This window comes from Numenius arquata, chromosome 2, assembly GCF_964106895.1.
Source record: "Numenius arquata chromosome 2, bNumArq3.hap1.1, whole genome shotgun sequence".
Taxonomy (NCBI): Eukaryota; Metazoa; Chordata; class Aves; order Charadriiformes; family Scolopacidae; genus Numenius; species Numenius arquata.
Window position 1 is genome coordinate 73,977,013 of NC_133577.1, and position 22,052 is coordinate 73,999,064.

Here is a 22,052-nt window from a genome sequence, read left to right on the forward strand (position 1 = left end):
TCGTGGTTAACCTTATCCCCAACCATAATGTCAGTCTGACATATTACTTGCCCTCCTTCAAGTGTTTCCAATGCATCCTCAGAGATTTCACTCTAGCTGATACAGACTTTAACCTTGTTTGGGTTATTAAACCCGTTGTAGCTGCTATGAGGTACTCACGAAGGTGACTGATATTTTCCAGGAGTCTCTAGTGGCAGAACAGTTGCTATAATTAACCATAACTTGTTTTTCCTCTTTCTCCCCCTTGCATTCACTCACAGAGCGCAGGCAACAATGCACATTGTAAGTGGGTGGCCCCCTGAATGAAACTGTTGTCTTTGCTGAAACCATAAGCCAAAACCAAGCCAAAATGCAGCAGGAAACAGATAATGTTTCAGATAAACACAAAAAATCATTATACTCATGATTTCCCCAACAGAATTACTTTCTGCTCCCCAAGGAACAGCTGTTTTCAGACTAGATTAGCATCACTCTGCTGCTGACCCTTCAGAGTAAAGTTTCAGGGCAGCAGCTTCTCAAGTTCTACATAATTTACCATCTGTATTTTCATTGTTGTTGTCAGTAATCTTGAGTGCAAAATAACACTGAGCAAACCACTGATTCCTGTTCAACATTAGTCATAAGAGGGATCTTCCATCTGATTCTCCAGGCATCTGTGTCACACAGAAAACCATCAAAGAGAGAAGCAGAGCTGAGAGCAGCACATCTTAACTTGGGGAATTTGAGACTATGGGCCATATTCTTTGTTGCTTTTATGTCTCCAAGGACCATCTGCTTATGTCCAGCAGAGGATAATGTTCAAAATACTCAGGGAAAGAGATCAACTGATCCTATCTCTCCTGCTTAGCTGGCAGGAGCAGGTTCCAAGCCACTGACAAGCAATATTATTGTATGAAATAAAGGCCCAGCGTAAACTCTACTCATGGCACTAGTTTGGAAGTCTGCAAATTTGCGCCACCACAGGAGCTCCATCATCATTCACGAACAGGCATATATCCCCATAACAGACAACTTGTTACCAGATTGCAAAGCAATTGAAAGAGTGTCTTGATTTTCTGTATAGCTAGGCACAGACACTAAGGGATCTAGTAAATTATCCAAGGCCGCTGCAATGCCAGATATGGAAGCTGGGTGGTTTCATGCCCACATTAGGCATCTCTTCCTTCTCTTCCAGGATTTTTTTACATCTGGAGAATGCAGGAGGCACCTCCTCCCAGATCATTTAAGGTGACTGACCATGTTTCACTCCAATGCTTCATGATAATCCTCTAAGCGTGAGGTATTTAGCAGTGACTTTGTCCCCTTATCTGCCCAAGTCCATTATCCTGGACTGTGCTGATACAGCTCACCTGTCAGTGGGCTCCATCTGGATTAGATCTAGGTCCTCAGCCCCAGACAGTGAGGACCTTCACATACAGTGGTTCTTTCCCTGTTGAGCAGCTTTCACAATCTTTTGCCAGTAGTGTCTTGAGACCTTTTGCAGCTTCTTTTCATCCCCTGCTCTTCTGCTAGGTTTTTGCTTCTTTCTGGTTTCAGCCAGTTTTGCAGGCTGCCACTACCAAGGGTCTTTATTTTGGTGCTAATTGCCATACCTATTCCACCAGAGCCACTGGGAGCTGAGCCTTGTTAAGTATCAACGTCTGTTGGTTGCGTTTGATGAGTGATGCCCACTCTGTTTTCATGGCTACTCTCACCTTCTCCCAACCTTTGGTTACTCTGCCAGCCACAGGTGTCCACAGTGTTTTACTGGGGAGACTTTGGAAGTCAAATCAGAGAAGGCACACTGTAGCCAGTAGTGCTATCTGACTCTGAGTTTGAGCTGCTAGTATGGCAGGAAGTAATTTCCAATCAGCCTTTCCTCTGTGCTCTTTCTTAACTTCATTAGCTTCAGAGGAAAAGCTTGTACAACCCATCAGACAGCAGCATAAACCCTTCTGGTGGAGGGACACAGTGCCGAGCAAGGGCAAGAGCAAAACTCAGTCCCTGGGTCTAGTTTGGCTGTTGTTCTGTGAGATGGGAATAACTCATAAAAAAAGCCTCTCCACTTCCATTCTGCACCCCTGAAATTTGGCACCCCTGAAGATACTTTACTTCTGTATCTTGTTTGAGAGATTCATATTCTCCTGGGAAGATACCAGGTCTCCAAGGACAAGACTGCAAAATACGTGTGTAATGCAGAATGGGGAAAGTAGTAAAATCTCTTCTTAGGGCTGTTTGGGCTGTGAGCTTTGTTCTATTTTAATGCAACACCACTACATGCAATAGGTCTGTGCCCATCAGCGAATAGTGCCCCAGAAACTTTAGCAAGAGCAGAAAGAAAATCATTAACCAGTACACTGAAAGTAAATAAAACGGAAAGTTATTTCAGCTTCCAGATTCCCTCCAAAGGGATCCTGCCCCGTTCATTCAGCATTTTACAATGCAATGGTTAAAATTTGCTAGCTGACATGTTAAAAACACTAGCTGGCATTTCCACACAGTGGGCAATGACATCCCTTACACAAAGGGGCAATAACTTTTGTACTAAGAGAGAGAAGACAAAGACAAGGCAGAAACTACACCCACAGGAGAAAAATAAGTGGAACAAAGTGTCAAATACAGAAGGGTGAAGTTGGACCCTGCCCACTGCCAACAGAGGAGCTGGAAAGCAGAACCACCGTTGCGCTGCATGTCATATGGAGGGAAGGAGAGACTGTGATGAGTGTGGCAAGAAACCTGGCTTGGTTTCTTGTCCTGAAAAGTCCAGGGCACCCCTTGTGCCCAGCATCACCCGCCCGCAGCGCCAACCAGCAGAGGGCAATGCCAGTCCACATACACACCGCTTTGCTCGCAAAAGCAATCGGGGGATCTGACCCTGTTTGCCAGCCTGTGTCCCCACATTGTCTGAAAAGTGTGACTTTAATAGGTTATTTCCCCTTTGCAGACTCGTGACACTCTAGTCCTGATTGTGCTCTTTCTTTCACTGATACAGCCCTGAACAGCTCTAAGTGCTGTGGGGTGGGGAAACCGGGACCGGTAAGGTGTCTGTCCAACCCATTCAATAGAGACACTTTTTTTTTCTTATCAGTCTTGCAGCCTGTTCAATTGGCTTTCCTGAATCACTTGCTATGCACAATGGTCTGAGTTATTATCCCCCAGCTTTCAGCTCTGAGGTGGGTAAATGATAAGCAGTTTTGTGCTGCATGATTTCTCTGTATTTTTAGAGCATGCCTGGTTATGCCCTTGACACTGGACTGTGCGGCTTGACATCATTAGTGCCTTCAGAGAGATGCCAAGCAGAACTGCAGTGTAGACTAACAGGGTGCAGGACAGAGGTGGGTGCTAACTTAACCACCTGGCAGCTACAGTCCTGGGTCATTCTTTCAGGCTATTGCTTCTCCCATCACTTGTTTCCAAAAGTAAATCAGCCAAGTTTTGAACTGTTGCAAGAGTTTTCATGTATTAAACGATAAAAAAAATGCCTGCCTATGACCATCAACTTCAGGTCATGGAAATACAGTCTGGTTTATGCAGCGACAGGAGCAGAGCACAGCTACAAGAGATGAGGGCAGGAGGGCTGGTGTGCAGGGAGAATGCATGGAAGAGCAGGAGAGTGCGTGGGCTTGCTTGGGACCCCAGAAATGGTTGGAACTGAGGTCCCAAGAGGGAAGCAATTCAGGTGGCTGCTTGGGCAGAGCAGGGCTGTGATGGGTCTATGGCTGCAAGAATTTCTTTGTGGGCTGGATGAGTTTGCATAGCCTGTGAAGAGCCTGGCCCAACTTCTTTACAACCTCCTCCTAGACATAAGGGGGCTGTGGTTAGGTCCCCCTGAAGCCTTCCCTTCTCCAAAATAAGCAAGGTCAGCTTCTTCATCTGCTTCTCACAGAGCAAGAGCACCAGTCCCTAATCAGTTTGGAGGCCCTCCCCTGAACTCACTCCAGGTTATCAATGTCTGGGCACAAAACGTTTCAGATGTGGCCTCATGAGTCCTGTGTAGAGTGGGATGATCTCTTCCCTTGACCTTGTTGGTGTGGTGCTGTTGATACAGCCCAGGAGGCTAGTGCCCATCCCTGCTGCCAGGGTTGCTGCTGGTTCACGCTCAGCTCACTGCTCACCAGGGCCCCCAGGGTCTTTTCACCAGAGCTGCCCCCCAGCCAGGTAGTCCCAGCCTGGGTTGCTGGGACTCTTCCAGCAGGCTCTTCCTTCCCATCTGCAGCACTTGGCACTTGTTCTTGTTGAATTTCGTAAGCTTTGTTAGCCCATGCCCTCAGCTGGTCTAGGTCCTGCTGGATTGTCATCCTGCCCACCATTTTATAGACCTGCCCAGCTGCCATCACCAGCTTTGTGTCATCTGAGGACATGATGAATACACACCTTGTCACCTCCTCCAAGTCACTAATAAAGATGTTAAACAGGACAGTGCCAGGAGAGACCCCTGCATTACTCCATTTTTTTCTGGCCTCCAGGTGAAGTACAATCCTTTAACCACTTCGTTGCACCAGCCTCTTACTAGAGGCTGGCACACAGGAACAGGTACTTCCTACCCCCAGGTGTCTGGTGAGGGTGCGGTACAAGCCTGTTAGCAGTTTTCTTCCTCCCATTTCCTCACCTTTCTCCACAGTCTCTTCTGTACAGTAAAGAGAAAGCAACCAGGCTGAAGGAACTTAATAATCCATTGGTAAAGCCCCCCCCCCCTTTTTTTTTTCCTGAAGAAAAGCCTGGAGATGATAACATTTAGGAACCCTTCACCCACATCAAATATGGATTTTAGTAGAACTGAGGCATTTCAGCTAGTTGCTTGGGGTGTTTTCTTTTTTTTTTTTAAGTTACTGACACATTTACAAGCCAGTTAACCTCAACCTGCTTCACATAACTCAGTTCTAAAATGGACTAAGCTCTGTTCCTACATCACTCTGTGTACGTGGAGGATGGATGTTCAGGCAACACTATGTATTACAGAGCTTCAGTATTTGCTTCTCACCTTGGTCCCATCTCCTGAACTCCACAGTTGGGATAGTTACAGGAATGAAAGGACCTACAAAGGCCTCACAGTACTGCCGTCCTGGCAAACAGCAGGCTGCTGGCTTCCTCATTTGCCCTCAATCAAAAAGAATGTGAAAATTTGGCATGGCAGCTCTGTCCCAACAAGAGGGATCCAGTCACACATTTCTCACCTCATCTGAATACATGCACATATATAGCCCTGCACCTTTCTCTTCTAGTCAAAGTCAAGCAGAGGTGTGACAGAGGCTGAAATATTTTCCTTTTCAATAATCAAATGCTCTAGCTCCTGTGCTGTTGGCTTTGCAACAGCTTGTAAAGCAAACTGCACTGAGTGCTGGAATAAGCAGTAAAATCACATCTGATGTATTTTTTTTCCACAGCAACAGCTGGTTTAAAAATCTTTGACTAACAAGTTTTCACTGCCATACTAATCACTTTTCTTAATCAAATCAATGAACCATCCAATTTAAATCTGTTTCTCATGAAACAAACATTTCACAAAGTGTGATAAATAACCTCCAAACTCGAGACACCAAGCTGCAAGGGTGTCCTAGCTCATGGTTCCTGCCTTTCCAGACAGCCAGAGCCATGAAGGGAGCAGTCACACAGCTCAGGGTTAGGGTTGTGACTGCTCCTTGCTGTGTTGGGAAGGGCAGATAAACTGCCAGGCCTCTGATGTGTTTTGCTGTAGCTGAGGGGAGTAGGCGCAGCACTGCGGCAGAAGGACTTTTAGAGGCTCCAGATGAAAACTAAACATCCTGTTGTTATTTTAAGGGACATTTAAAGTTAAGGTCCTATGCCTCATGCTTAACTGGAATGAGTAGAGCTGGTGGATTGTTTCTATTGCTCAGAATAAGTTTATCCTCTCTGCAGGGGGAACACAACAAAATTAAGCCAGACCACGCATAGGCAGATGTTCCTATAACAAGGTGATTCCCTGTCAGAGAAGAAAGCTCTGATCCATGAACAGCTTCAATGTACGGTACCAAACACCCCTGCTATGCTAAAAAGTGAAAGCATGATGATGCTGTGTTTATGGGTCCACTGTGTGGGGACATAGTGACACAGGTTTGTGCCTCTGCTCCCTTCCTTCCGAGAAACCCTAAGGAAACCACTGAGCCTCACTGAAATAGCCTGAGGTTTCCCATACTCTCTGCCAGCCTGCAGCACCTCAGAGGGACACTGCGCAAAAATCATCTCTATGAGGGAAGTAGCACACAGAGAGCAAGGAGGAATTTGCCATGGCAGGTCTTCTCCCCACACTTGAAGCGTCCTGGGGTAATCAGCACACAGCCTCACTACCTGAAGAGCCACTGCATAATGGAAAAATACAAAAAGAAGTGAAGAAAGGCTGAAGACAGTGTGACTAAAACAGGAACTGAGCTCCAAGGGGGAACCTTACTTAAGGCTTGAGAATGGGCAGTGTTGTTTTTTTTTTTAAAAAATTAATAGATAAATAAATAAATGCTGTTATTATGAAGTGACATTTCTGGTCCTTGAAAGCTGTCTCTGCTGTTTGATGGAGCAGTGTGGCAGCCTTCTGAGCCGAGGTGCTTATTCCCCTATTAAAGTCATTTTTGGAACTGATCTGAGTGATACATGTTAGTGGAGCATCTCATGTTTGCTTTCCTTTATCTGAGCCTTTGAGGATTGAGTTTCCTTGCAGAAGCCTCTGGAGATGTCCATATAGGACCATCCAGGTGATGCCCAAAGAGACACAAAGAACACAACTGGAGCTGCATAGAATTTCTCAGCAAGATATTGCTGGCAGGACTGAAGCATAAGGGATCACCCGAGCCTTGGGCCAAAGGAAAACAAGCATGTAGTCACTGGTTGCCTTGCAACCCATCTAACGTACATGTTATGACTACGTGCTCTTACAGCAGACCACTGCACATCTCCATCCCCGCTCCCCCAGATTCAGCCACACCGAGCAACCTGCCAAATGCTGCTAAAAAACCCTAACTGCCTTAACATGGACAACTTCAGGAAGTCCTGACAACTAATGTTTAATGCATACCAGGAGGTAAATACCCTATTTAGGGAAACAGACCATTAATCAAAGAATTAGTTACAGGATATTAAACTTGCCAAGGTGTTGTTATCAAATATGTAAGGCAAACAACATTCTGGGTAATTAACAGACGTGTGATCAGCCCGCAATTTGAATAAGGAGTTTGACTGTGAATGTTTGGATGTTGCTTTGTTCCTTAAAACTTCCTAATGGTAGTTGTAACCATGTAACCAGGTAACCATGAAGGACAAGCCTGACTTTACAAACTTCCCCTGGATTATTCCAAAACCACACATCAGGAAGACATAGCAGTAGTACAGATCTCCCCATTTCTTTACCACAAACCTCCCAGCACTGAGAAAGAGTTTAATCAGCTGAAGAAGGGACAAGGACTTGGGTCTCTCTAGGAGCAGTGCTGAGACTATCAGGTTGGAAACAGGTGGGTGGCTCCCTGAGCAAGAAAGAGCTATTCTCAGCAAGAAATACATGTGAATCCTCAAGTGTAAGAATAATCCAAGGGCAGGATAAAGGAAAGGCAACTGTGTACCGATGTCTCACGCTTACCTATGCAGTTCAGGAAAGGGGAACAATCACTTCTAAGAACTGTTGTTATGCCCTGAAGCAGAGGATGAATTGAACCCATTAGAGTTGTTCATCCTTATCCCTGGTGGCCACTTCAAAATACTGGCTTTTGTTTAAAAAAATGTGTACAGCACTTACAATTGCAAAATTAACCTTCAAAATCAGAACCCAATGTAAATGAAGATGCTGTATCAGCAAAAGCCTGAAATGAGAGGTCTGAGAGGTTGCTGCCGTTTACCACCTGCAATTGCCAGCTCTGGAGCTAAACTGAGGGGCGAATGTCAGCAAAATGGTATTTCTGTCCTTCCATACAAAGGCTATTTAGTGACCAGCTGATGCTACAGGTTCCACCACAGGCAATATTTGAGTTAGTACAACTACCACCCCCTTTTTGGCTTTGTTATGAATATGCTCCATTTTTATTTACATTCAAATAAAAAATTACCAAGACTAAAGTTTTCAGAATCTCCCAGTGCCTGGGCTACGAAATTCAAATTTTGTCATGTAAATTAGATTTTGATTTTTCTTTTCCCAACAGACACTGAGTATCTTACAGCTACACTTACCATACAGGACCATCATGCAAGAGTTATTCTTGAGGTATAATTTGGGTGGGGAGAGAAAGGAGGGAAATTGTAGACTCTGCTTTTGTGTGATATAGTGAAGAAATGGTAGCCAGATTTGGTCTGTGGAAACCTGAGACAGAAACTTAAGTGGCAAACTAGGGAGAGATAACCCTCTTTTATGCCTTTTTAATGGCTAAATCCATGGAATAACTCTCAACATCCCCAGCCTGACTCAGTAGCAAACATCTACACACATCCCACATTTGTCTGTACGATCTGGTCACTAGCTAACTCTTCTTTTAAAGCAGCTTGAAAGGGAATATGGTTACACAAAGACCACCAGGAATCACCCAGAGAGCCTGGAGGAGAGTTGGTACAGAACTGGGTAATGCCCCATCAGTACTTCAGCCTTGGGAACTCAACTTACCCCCTTTTGATGAAACGTAATTTCTGATCCCAGGGTAAACATATGGTAATCCTCACTACCGCACCTGACCCGGAGCATTAATATTTGACATAAATCCTAAAGGAAGCTCTGTTCTTTATTACTAATTTGTCAGAGGTGGATGGATAGGAAAGGTTGTGGGCAATATGGCAATGGAATGGGCAAAGCGTCCCTTCTGGGAGCCTGATTATTGGAAATCAGCTGCTATTTACACAGTTAATGCCATTCACTTCTTGCACCTGCTCAATCATTCATTTCCCAGTGCAAGTCAGCTTTGCCCTGCTGCAAAGTCAGGGCATTTAAAGGAGTTACACCTGCAGGTTTTTTCTTTCTCTCCAATGATTGCAGAGTTCAGCTTATAAAGCTCCCACTTGTACATTTCCAGCCCTTTATTTTCCTTTTCTGTGAATTCTTTGTCTACCTATCTATATGTATATATACTTTTCCAAGTATTTATGTTTTAGATAATGAATCCAAAGCTCGCTCTTTCTCTTGTTGGACTCCCAACCTGTTCCTGCACCACACAAAATCCATTTGATACTGTAATCATCTGAAAAACAAGAAATTCAGCTAGCGTCCCAACTTACAGTAGTTTTTGTTCATATTCTATTCAGTCTTTGAGAGGGGCTTCATACCTTACATCCAGAGACATCTTATTCTTTATGATGTCCCTACAAATGTAAACTCTGTGCTGTCATCCCCAGCAAACACACCTTTACAGTCGACTCAACTTTGAATTCTGGTTAAAAAAAAAAAAAAAACAACAAACAAACTAAAAGAAACCACAAAGGATTATGCAGCTGATCTGTCTTCCCAGTCTTGTCCCCATCTCCTGTCTCAATAATGAAGCTCTACAGAGAAGCTTTAGGCCACCAAGTAGGAAAGAAGGAGGAAAGGAGAGAGCTGTAGTCCTATGGTTCTGCTTATTAGTGCCAACAGTTGTGTATCAGCTGTAAGTGAAATTAAGGAAGGTGCAATTGCAGATCTGAGCACCTGAAAAACCTATCAGCAAGAGCTAATTAATACAAAAAAAGTAAAGTCTTCTGGTTTTTGCATGGTGTTTTTTTTTCTATTATCAAGAGAAGAACTCCTATATAATGGAAAATCCATGCTTCTGCCTAGCAGATAAAACATTTGTGATACTAACCTGTTAGTTGGGTTTGCTTCCCTGGTGTTGTTGAGGTGTCATTCATTGTAGAGTATCCATCTGCTTGTTGTTTTACTTAAATATGAACTGAATGAACTCCCCCCATCTGTGGTAGTCTTGTCTTTGATTACAGAAAGACAACAGCAGGAAGAAGGTCAAGGTCAAGTAAAGCAGATAAACATATGATTAACTCTGAGCAGATAAGGACTCACCTGTCTTCAGTGGGAATAGCCCAGTACTAATGTGTCTGACTGAACCAGGGTTGGAGGAATAAACCAGATTAAAGGGAATGACAATGTAAAACTTAAAAGTAATAAAAAGCTTAAAGATGAAAACAAAATAGTCCATGACCTCTCTTTTTTTGTTTCCATCTGAAGAAACAACAGCTGGGATGCTCCCAAAACCAGCACATGTCAAGTCAGACACTGGAAAGGAATTGAGAGGATTATTTCACAATTTTATTGCACAACTGAAAATTAACCTCTTTTTTTTTTTAATATTTACAAGCCATTTATTTTGCACACACAATCTAAACATCATTTTCCCCAATAAAATTTTCACCTAGAAAACTTACACACAGGCTGAAGCATACACCTAAACTAAATGGTTTGTGTTAAATGCAAGCTGCCTCAGTCTACCCCTGGAGGGGGAGGCGCTCGGGAGATGGGGCAGCAGAAGGAAAGAAGACAAATTTTTCTTTTTTCTTTCCTGAAAATGTTACTTAAGGATCTTTCTCCAACCTAGGGAAAGAAACAAAAGAGTTCAGTAATAGTTCCAGCCAGTCAGGTAAGGTACTGACAGGGTGGTGAGTTGAAGATTCAAAACCCTTCAGTACCACAAGCCTTGCAAGAAAGCTTGTTTCATGCATGGTTCACCCTAAAGGTTGTGATAGCCCAGTTTTCCCCTGGAGAATGTAGAATTACCTTGGTCATGACAGAAAAGGAATAAGGTTTGACTCATAAGAAGAAAGACACATGAAAGGCTGCAGCTTTTTGGTTTGGGTTTTGTTTTGTTTTGTTTTTTTTTTACTTCTTTGTCATGGATTTCTTACCTGCACTTTCAGAAAAGTGGTGGCTGACACACTGCAAATGATGCCACCGCTCTCAGCAGAGCTGCACAGTGATAATACAGCGCAATGAACGTTCCACATCCTGACCAGCAATGCCAAGGGTAATATTTTAACCTACATTAGGAAGCCCACAGCTTTGTGCTGAAAAGGAGTGCTTTCCTGGCTGTTAGCACAAGCTGTCTGTCACAACGTGTATCACAGTCTCTGGAGTCCACAAATCACTCCCGTCCCATGGCTAATCTGCCCACATGTTTTCCATCATATAGATTGTTGTTTTCATGTTTGTCAGCTAATATTGAGTAGATAGCCTTGTAGCACTTACTGCTTAGTTTCCAGGGGATTTTGACACCTGCAATCCTAAATGATCAGGTGATAGCTCTAAAACTGATGTTTACTGGCCCAGATTTGTCCCATGTTACTTTGGGCAGGTGTACACCTGAGGCATCTGCATGGTGACTATCAGCACTGTAACCTTTTCTGCTAATCAGAGAGCAAAGGGTGATGTAGGTCTTCAGTGAAGAGAAATGCCCTCTGCAGAAGTCCCACTTACTCCATCGACTATCAAAGGAAACTAAAGGGACCAGCTCCACCATCACAGGTCTTAGACAGCTGCTAAGTTGCGTGGGATGAATCTGGGCCTGAATGCTTCCAGCTGGGCAGCTGAAAACCTAGGGATTCTGGCATTGCAAGGTACTCCTGGTATTTAGATCACTTTGGTTATATCTTTCTTCAGGTTTTAGATCCTCTGCTGCAGGGTGGAGAAACAGAGTAAGTGATGCCAACATGATCCACAGTGAGTTTGGAAGGGAAGGGAGGGTTTATAGACTTGTTACACTAGTTAGTGCTTGTCCATTGGGAACCCTGCTACTGGGAGATGGCTTTGTGAAAGGCAATTCAAATGCATAGGAAAAACGAAACTTATGGCTTCAAACCAAATGACCTATGTCAAGTCTTCTAAAGTAATTGTTTCTTCCAGAACCACACATAGTCACCATCGCTACCTTATGCATGGCTACCAACTTGTAGTAATGTGTCAGGTCCTAAGCAACCCAATCTTGTTTTAGCATTAACTGTATTAAAGGACCAAGTCTCTCGCTCTCCTCTCCCCCAGCAGACCAAATATTTGTTTTTCTTTTATTTTTTAAATGAGTTCTTGCTGGTTTAAGGGAGCCAGCAATGAAGCGATGTCTTTTCCTATGTAATAGTTATAACTAGATCTCAATGTTGTGGAAACTGTCCATACTTTCTGTCCATAAAGACATTACTGTCTTTAAAATATCTGCCATACTAACTGTCCATAAAGACATTACTGTCTTTAAAATATCTGCCAACACCTACCCAAGGATGGTATAAACATGGATTTAGGGGTGCAGCAGATTGGGAATGTGGAGAAAAAGTGAAAAAAGTAGAAAAAAAAATGGGCTGGCTGAGAAAGAATCCTGAAACCGAGCTCTACAGAAATAGTAGCAAATTTGTAAATTGTAGAAACTTGTGCTAAAACTTATAGCTTGAGTAGGATACTCATCTTCATAAATGCTGCTGATTTCAGCCCAATTGGATTACTTGCAATGACTCACTTCCTCTCAAAACACTTTTTTTCTGGAAGATATATAGGTGCAATGGACAGAAATGTTTGAAAAATATGAATATGTTTAAAATAAAACAAAGCATAATAATTCCATTCTTACAGCTTCAAATTGCTGAATTTTCTCTCAGGTGCAGGCTTGAAGATTAAAATTGGAAAAAAACCACGCAGAATAAATTTGTGTGGAGCCCCAGGTGCCATGCCAGAAACATGGTGTGTTGATATTGCTTTAGTAATGAACTCATGCAGTGGTACAGCACAAGCCAGTGTTCTTTCATACTTAGTGGAAGAGACATTGCTAAGATAGAAATAAAACCTGTGATAGCACAAAGCAAAGAAAATCCCCCCAGACTCTGTACTGAAGTGTCGCTGAGGACATCTCAACAACCTCTCAGTTCTGTTCTTCACCCCAGACAATGCTGAAATATTTTTAAGTCTGACTGATGCAAAAGAAAGCTGTATCAGCTTAAGAAAATTAAAAGTTTTGCCAACTGTTAGTTTCATATATGAAAATGGAAATGAATGCAACAAAAATTATAAAATATTTGGGTCAGAGAGTTGCTTATATAACATGCACTTGTTTTGCTCTATGAAGTGTAATCAGAAAAAAGATGACAGTGCCTGCATTCATGACAAAAGCTGGCAGGTTAACCTGGTGGCTATTCTGCACTGACAAATTTCTATGAATGTTAATACTTGTGGGTCCCTACAGAAGTCATTGATTTTTTTGTATTGTCTTTGCTGTTCTTTGAATAAACTGTAACAGTGAAAAGTAAAAGATGTAAACTCTCCATAAGCCATGTGAACAAGTATGGCAACATTCACTGACGTTATGGGCGGGAAGCATCATTTTGTTCATCTGTCGTTTCTCTTATCAACACAGACAGCAGAAGCTTACTGCCCAGCCTGAACACTGAGTCTCAAGCCAGCTGGATAATTGGTACTAATCTAATTAGTAAACACTGGGCTAGGTGTTGAGAGAAAATATACACATCTCTTGTTCTCATTCTGAACCAGCAAACTGCCAAGTCCCATCTCTTCCTAGCCCCAAGGGGCCTCTGTCACGGTGAGTATACATCCAAAATGCAGAAAAGCTCAGTAAAGTCTGTCATCAAAATAATAGATTTCATACTGAACTCACTATTTCCATCTAAAAAACTCAAAGCAGACAGCAGTGCAACTTCCTCCCTGCTGCAGGTGGTTAGTTCTGACTGGATGAAAAGTTCATGGATCAGTTGGCATTGGGTAGCTTTTCCTTTCCTTATAGTATCGCTGGAGTGCATTGCTGGAACAACAGATCCACAGGCAGATCAAAAGAAGAAATTCTGTGAACCTCGCTAACTCCAGCTTTCCCCAACCTTTGACTCCAGTGCTGACAATTTAAAAAGTGTGGATAGTCAGACTCCTCCTGTTATCAAGCTGCTATTACCTTTTTCTTTTTCCTTTCTTTTTCTAATGAGCACCAAAGGAGCAATGTGGGAAGCCAAAGAATTGAAACAAATTAAACATCTTTGAGCCAAAAATGGTTTAATCTCAGTGCTGACTTTCATGAATTTTACAACCCATAGAATTTACAAGATGGGCCACATTGGCCATTGTTGGATAAGAAATGCCACAGATCCAGAATGAGCTTAGTCCAACCCATAGATACTACGAGCAGTTCCTCTGAGGGGCCTCAGAATGCTTTTGCCTTCCTCATTCCCCTGGAAATTTGGCTATTTAAAACAAACCCCTCATGCCCCCTCAATTATTTATTCCATCTTTTCACTGCTTACCTGACAGACTTTGCCGATAGCCTTTAGAGTGCTCCCAAAGGGGAAGTAGACATGCTTGGACAGAGCTGGGATTCATCACTCTTGCATGTTCAGCTGTTAGCATTCACAGGTTGGGGGGTGAGTGCTACAAGGACTCCGAGTGTGTAATTTCCATCAGCTCTGTAGGATACCTCTACACAAGAAAAGCCTGTAGAAAAGAACTGCAGGCATTCTGCTCAGAAAGCCTGAGAGCATGGGGGATAATTGATTTTCCTAAATCACAGTTTAAACCTATCCTTTGGAAAAAAAAATAAAAATATATATATATATATCTGGTTTTGCTCAGAATCAAGGCAGCTATCATGTTATGAAAAACTCAATGAGAGCAAAAGTGAAAAGAAGCATCACCCACCTGCTTCATTCCCTGAGTACCATCCACTCCGTGCATAGAATGAAAGAAGAGTTCTCTAAAAAACACCTCAGCAAATCATTGTGTAGAGACTATGTCCTATCACTTATGTGCCAAGGGACAGAAAGAAGTATGAGCAAATCACTAGTTCCACCAGCAACTTGAAAATTCAGATCTAACTTTCACATGACTGATTTTGCAGCCTTAGCAGGGGTCTTGTAATATAATGGTTAATGTTGAAAATTCACACGCCCATTGTCTGAGAATTATGTTGCCATAATACTGAGGAATAGGCTTAGCTTGGCTTGAATTACTTGCCCTCACATGTTTGGGGACATCTTCTCAAATGTATTTGGTGAGAGTGGTGTCTACACGCCCGATTGGAGAATTACCCCCAGGTCAGAACTATTTCGTTTGGATTGAAATCTTGTGTCTCATGGCAATGGACCATGGAGCTCAAACGCAGCCTTTGTCACCTGCACAGTGACTTGCCATGAATCCATGTTGCAGAGGTTTAGGATATTTCAACCCTACAGAAACAGTAATTAGCTGGGAGGCAGGAAGCTGTTCTCATTCTGTGAGGGGAAACTATAGCAGAGAATGATTGAAAAGATACTAAGCTCTTAGCCTGGGTTTCAGATCTTTTGCATCCTGACACCCTCAACAAGCCAACACTTTCATTGCAGTACCCATTAACATGTCCAGACAAATACATTCTTATGATCCATCACATAAATAAATATTTGGCTGGCTTTCTAATTCCCAGATTATTTTTTCAGCTGATCATGACAATTCTACTCTGCAGAGCAAACAAACCCCAAATCCCAAGTACTCATGAGAGGAAAATGTCCTAGCCAATTGACAAGTAAAAAGCTCCTTTTGAAATTCTCAAGGACTTTGCATTTTGTTTTGGGAATATAGAACTACTGATGAAAACAAATTCCTATAAAAGCGAGGTATTTCTAAATCTAGGTTTGTAAGCATTTCCTGAGCCATAATCTGCTGTGCACAGCCAGAAGCTTTTCCAAACTTAATTTTATATTGTGAACCAACGTAACACTCTTCAAACAATCCCCAATTCACCTAAGTGTTTGGGTATAAACATACCATCTAAATATACATTGTGAATTACTACTGTAAAAATTACTTCACTTAGCTCTCAGTGCTTGTGGGTTTTCAATACTACAGCAAAAATACTATGTTATTGGCTGTCACTGTCTGCTAGTGTCTTCTTTGTTCCAGTCTCACTCACTGGAGTTGCAGAAGCTTACCTGCTTTCTTTTCCTAAAACTGAAATGTTTTTTGAGCTAACAATGATACATTCTTTTGTTTGCACTCCCACCATCTAATGTATTAGACCTCCCTGAAGTTCATAAATAATGATGCTCACCCCACTTGCTGAGCTTGCTGGTGTTTTGCCATTGCTGCCCTGAAACCTGAGGAACACCCATACAGTATCTGGCAGAGCAGGAAGGAATGTCCTGTGCAATGCCTAAGAGTAATATCTCTGCTGATTTGCCAGGACTCCCAGTGCTGCTGGTCATTAATCTTTCTCAGCCAAAAACAGATGGGGCTATTAGGCAGGCTGGAGTAATGGGGGAAACTGGCATGCTACAGAAGGAAACGCATTATCTTCTGGATAGAATTGCATGTAAAAATGAGAACATTAAAAATGTATTTTTCATATTTAATTGGACGATGTACGATTATACCTACCAGAAAATAACGTGCAATGTGTTTTGAGCAGGGCATTTATAAAACTGTTCAGCTGTGTTAGGGCCTTATTTTTCCCTGTGGAGAGAAACAGAAGCTACAATTCTGACCAGGTTTTTTGTGCTTTTCCCTCTAACACAGGGCTTACTCTACTGCAACAGCTACTGCAAATAACTCTACCAACTGCCTCTACTTGTCGCAGTAAAAGGAAAATGCAGTTTACAATTTACATACAAACCACACGAAGCCTACCAGGTAAAAAATCAGTACTTTAGGAATAATGTGATCATATCTGGTATGTGGTCTAACAAAAATGATGGAACTGCAGGTACAGCTGCTAATTCCTTTATATTGCTGAGTCCAAGATGACGATTACAAATAGAATAAAAATTGAAAATTATGAAATGGAAACAAGAGACTCACATAGAAAACTAGTAAGGCTGGAAAGAATTCCTGAAAGCAGAACTTGGAAAAAAAATCTGATGGATACTAAGGACTATTTGGATAAACAAACACATTTTCTAGGTCTGCCAGGTAGGCAAATGGTAGATGACTCTTAGCCAGAAAATGATAGGATGCAAACTGCAGCCAAATATTTGAAGGTACATACTGTGACAACAGAGAGAAATCATGGAAACATATTAGAGGGTTACAATAAGGCATTAAATAAAGGCAAGTGCTTTGCCCAAAACTTAAACTTGCAAAGCCTGTTATATCAAAGGGAGAAGCATGAAAACAAAAATAGGAAGATTGGGTGCCAGCCAGCAGATTATTATTTGGAATAATAATTATGCCTGAAATTCCGTGGGATGGCAGAAGGTGCTGGGAAATACACAGTTCAGGCTCTGGTGCTGGAAGGGGCTTATGGGGCTGAAAAGTTTGCAGTGAGTCACAATGTTTTGGAGTGGAGGGGGGAAATGGATACATAGAACAAAATGTGTCAAGAGCCCAAATTAGAAGAACAAAAGAACTTTGTAGGACTTTATTTCTGATCCCTTGACCAGGAAAAGGTTACCATTTAGGAAGGTTAAAGAGGAAAATACAAACTCCCGAAACCTAGTAGGGTGATATTTAATATAAAAATTTAAAAATAAACCCCACTTTTCCTTTGAAAGAAAGAATCAGTGGCTCTAAATAAAAAGAAAAGAAAAAATGAAATACTCAGATTAAAAATGGAGAGGGCTTAGAAATAGCCACGGAGTATGGTATTCCCTTAGATAAATGGAAGACAAAGACAAAGAAATTACTAAATTGGAAATTTTAGAAGTTATTGAGGCCAAATAGGAAACCTTCAGAGAGTGGAAATCCAAACTTTGTAAAGCTGAAAGGAAGGTATGTAATACTTAAGATGGAGTTTGAGCAAGCTAAGGGGGAATTTGAAGAGCAAATAGAAGGAAGTTAAAACTGAAAATACACATTTGCTCAGTACACCAAAACCAGAAAACCGGAGATAACTGGTAGGCCATCCCAAACAATAAGTAGAAGAAACAATTAAAGACAATAAGGACATTGCCAAGAATCTTAAATGATTTATTTGCATCAGTCTTCACCAGAAAGGGTGCTGGAGTGATATCTAAATGAGAGACTCACACTTTCCAAATATCAAAGATAAGGAGAGGTCATAGGCTGAAGACTCAAGAGAGAAGTTGGTGGAACAAATCAATAAATCAAAGGCATTAAGTCACCAGGTTTATCTGATATTTCTTGAAGACTTCAGGAGAAAACTGAGAATTAAGTAACAAAGTTGCTAGCAAATACCTACTACAGCAGAGGACTGGAAGACAGTGTTATAACCGAGTTGGGGATTTTTGTTGTTGTCGGTGGTGTTTTTTTCATGCTGTTGGAGGAGCCCTGGCAGTTACAGACAGGTATGTAATCCTAATTTGCTACCATGTAAATTGGCTAAAATGTGTTAAAAAACCTCAAGCCCCACACCTCCCAAATTATGAAGCACAAAGACAAATATGACATGACAGATACAAGTCAGTATGGTGCCTGTAAGGGAAAAAAAAGGGGGGGCTCTTTGAACCTACTACCAATCTTTGAGCTGGTTATAGCAGCCAGCGCACCTAAGCCTACCCAGGAGGTCCCATGACTCGCTGCACAGACAGGCAAGTGGCAAATGATTACCTCCCTGCTCCCCAATCTGCATCTCATGACCAATGAGGAGAGAATAATGTTCATGTTGGTAATGGCACATCCAAACAATGTACGGGTCCGTGGTACGGCTTATGCTGCTTCAGGGCAATCCAGTCCATCCTTGGGCAACATTGTTAAGCCAAGGAAAAATGCACATCTGGAAATTATAGTTTTTAATATATATAAAACATAATGGTGGCCACACTGAAGATCTTACTGGAGATTTTAGGTAGGTACAATCAGTGTTAGCCTCTCTTAGGATCAGCTTTTGATATCTTTCTGCACATTAGCTAATCAACAGGACTCTGTGCAGCGGGATTCTTCTCATTCTCAATATGCATAGTGACCCGGCCCTTAACGGTGAGTAATATGGGATCTGGGGAGTTAAGATTTTGGTGTTTTTTAAAATATATCTTAGCTAGGACTGAGCACACATTTCACTTCTTGCCAGCTCTTCCCAGATTTTTATGTAAATCTTTACATAAAACCATTAAGAACAGAAGAAAAGCACTTTAGAAAATTATGCAGTGATGTATTCTTATGCAGCCAACATTCCCAGGGGAAAAAGTAAAAATTACACATAGCCTCCCACCCCTTTTTATTTCTTGTCAAAGATGTTGCCTTTTTTGGCTTTTCTCATATATACACAGCATGATGAACTGATATTTGTAGTTTAAATGTCTGGTTTAACCGCGTGGTTTCCACCGTAACAGAAAGCTCTCACGAAATGTCAGGTTAGAAATAAAACCAAGCTCTAGAGGGATGAGGTGGGGAGAAAAGTAGAAGGTCCAGTGGCTGAAAAGCAAGATGGAAAAAAGTGAGCAGAATGCAATGTGGATCCATTCCCCAACTCAGGCAGTGGTATTGGTATTGGTACGCATGGTTGTATGGGGATCTGGGGTAGGGAGACACGCATTTCTCACTGAGTTGTTTCTGCTTTCTCTATTAACATTGCAACAGAAATTACAAATAGCCCTGCAAGGGGTAGTGCATTAAATCTCATCTCTTCATCCCATGTAAACACAACATTAATACTGAAGAATAAAGAAAATGGTAAAAAGTCCAGTGTCTTGTTTTCTGCATTTTGCTTGTTAGGTTTCCTGTCCGCCCTCCAGCATACTCCTGTGTGTACTGAAGTTGTGAACTTGACCAGCCCACGTTCAAGCAAACACTCACACTCAGATTCCCAACACATTCTTTTCTCCCCCTCGAATGAGGAGTTTATTCCTAACAGTTCTGCTCCTTTTAATTATAAACTCCTTTAACGAAGTAGTTCTGAGACCTTGCAGCAGGCAGCAGGAGAGCACCAAGGCTACTAGTTGCCATGTTTATATTCCCTGTTCAGCAAAGAAGTCCACTTAAAGCCCAAGGCCCAATGCCTTCACGGATGGGCATGCACTGAAATGAGCCTACAAATCAATATGCCCCCGCACAACGTGCCTTATAGGCAAAATCCAATTCTTGCCTAAAAAAGATAAAGAGTTACAGCCAGGCCCTTTATTTTACGAGACACACACAAACAAGTTGCTCTGGTGCAAACAGACCTTACACTGACAAGTTTTGTTCACTTTCTGGCAGAGCTACTGATCTTCTTTACTAGACCACCAGAACTGAAGATGGGAAAGAAACACAAGGGAGACATTTCCTTGGCAAGGAAAGGAGCAGCATTTAGGACCGAGGAAAAGGCAGGGTGGGGTACAGGGGATTTTCCTGATAAAACAACTATTTTGAGAATAAAAGACCAACCGATATCAGGTATACACCTAAACCAGTAACACACCTTTTCTGGAGTGCAGTATAGTATAAGCGTCCCCTTCATTTTCAAGGCTAATTCAGACCTTTGGCTCATCCTGCATTAACAAGGTCATCCATGTTAACAGGGCCCCTGTGAAAGTTCACAGGCAAAAGTTCCCTTTTAGAGTAGTGCAGATTTGAAATTCACAGGACAGCGACCCGAAGATCTTCCTTTACAGATAAAAAGCATGTCAAATTATTAAATAGCAACATGAAATCCTATATTCTGAAGGTCTGTCTTTGCTCTGCAGGTAGGAGAGCAGAGTGCGTTCCCAACCCCTGCCCAGTCCCCACCTCCGGTGGCACGGTGGGCGCACGGCCAGCCCCTTCTCGCTGACACCTCACGAATGCTAAAGCTGAAAGGCCGGGGGTAGTCGGGGAAGGGGTGAATGAGCATAGTCTGAAGACACGTCACTTCAAATTTCTACTGTTAGAACTGCCGGGTATGATATAAAAACAGAAAATGTTTCTCAGTTTGAAGTTTGAAGAGCGGGCCCCAAACATTGAGTGGCTCCTCCCTCTGGTGTCCCTGTTTCCCACACATGGGCTCCGCTGTGCTAGCTGTTGTTCTCTGCCGTGAGATATTTGAGGGCTGCAAAGCCATAGTGGCGTGACATATCCTGCTGGAACTCCTCCTTCAGGGTCTTGAGACAGATGCGGTATTGCTTGTTGGAGCGAAACTTGGTGATGTCGAAGCTGGGGGCGTGAGGCATGTGGATCATGTAGGCGTTGGGCAGCACCGTGAACTCGTACTCCTGGGGGAGAAAGACACCGGCTGTGAGGGTGTTCCTGAGCCCTCTTGCAATGCATCTCTCCCATACCTCCACAGTCAAACACACTCCATCATGTGACAGTGTTGTGTGGGTCTCACAAACAACAAACCCATACAGATATCCTAAAATAGCCACCTTTTTTTTTTTTTAAAGTTGCTTTTTCTTGATTTTATAAAAGATCAACTTTCCCTTTTAAAATGTTTTAGTCCATAAGCCAAATGATGGGGAACAGTACAAAAGGCTTGCCTGAAGCCATGTCTGCAACACAGATTTGGTACTAGTGTGTTTGCAACCAATTCACGGACATAGCATGAGTCTCAACTGTCCATGCAAAAGCATGCTTTTGCCCCTACAATTTGTCTTGCTTGGGATGCTGGAATAATCTATATTAACAAAGGCAGCCATTGCACTACATTTGTTGCTTTGCCTGTATACTAAGATACTTACAGCGACAAAACTGTCCAAAACTATTTATAAACCTGAAATGAGGTGAGAATATGATATCTTTTATAGGCGATGTGTGAAAATGGACCTGCTAGTTCCATATGCTTTAAGAAGGTTTTAGACAAATTAAGTTCTCCTTCACAAACTATGAGATGCCGTGCTAATTCCCCCTCTGCTCTAAAACTACTTCACTAATTCTCTTTATTTATATCTGACCAAGTTATTTGACAATTTTTGTTGTTAAAAAATGATGTTTCATTTAAGTCTCAATTATCCCTGTTAGATTTTTTCCATTTTAATAATTAATGGTATGGTCATTAGAGCAAAGCTAGACAAAGACTGATTCTTAGACAAGCTGGAAGGTCACTAGTGCAGGATGTGCAAGAACCAGATTATCTGCTCCTGCAAGGAAATGGACAGAAAAGGGATGTAAACCTCAGTAATCCTTAGGAAGGTGAAGTGCCCTAACTACTAGGACCCTATCTCTTTTTTCATATGAAATTTCAAAAAAAGTGACTTGTATGGGATGCAAATGACAAAGAAACTTCAAAGACTCCACAGGCACATTTCCTATTGTCCTCATGCAGTTTCTATTTACAACTGTTGCTGTGTTGACTCATTGACCATCTCTGCAG

The 22,052-nt window shown here is 42.2% G+C and overlaps 1 protein-coding gene across 3 annotated transcripts in view; it reads right to left on the minus strand.

Moving 5' to 3' along the window:
* Positions 1–17,772: 17,772 nt before the first annotated feature.
* Positions 17,773–22,052, minus strand: part of LARGE1 (LARGE xylosyl- and glucuronyltransferase 1) — a 204,134-nt gene continuing 199,854 nt past the window's right edge. For 2 of the 3 annotated variants that reach the window (XM_074167382.1, XM_074167373.1), the window contains exon 13: positions 20,758–20,955. In XM_074167382.1, coding sequence (XP_074023483.1) covers positions 20,758–20,955 — 198 coding nt within the window. Of the gene's footprint in view, positions 20,956–22,052 lie in introns of all 3 variants that reach the window. The other variant, XM_074167389.1, reaches the window with a different exon arrangement.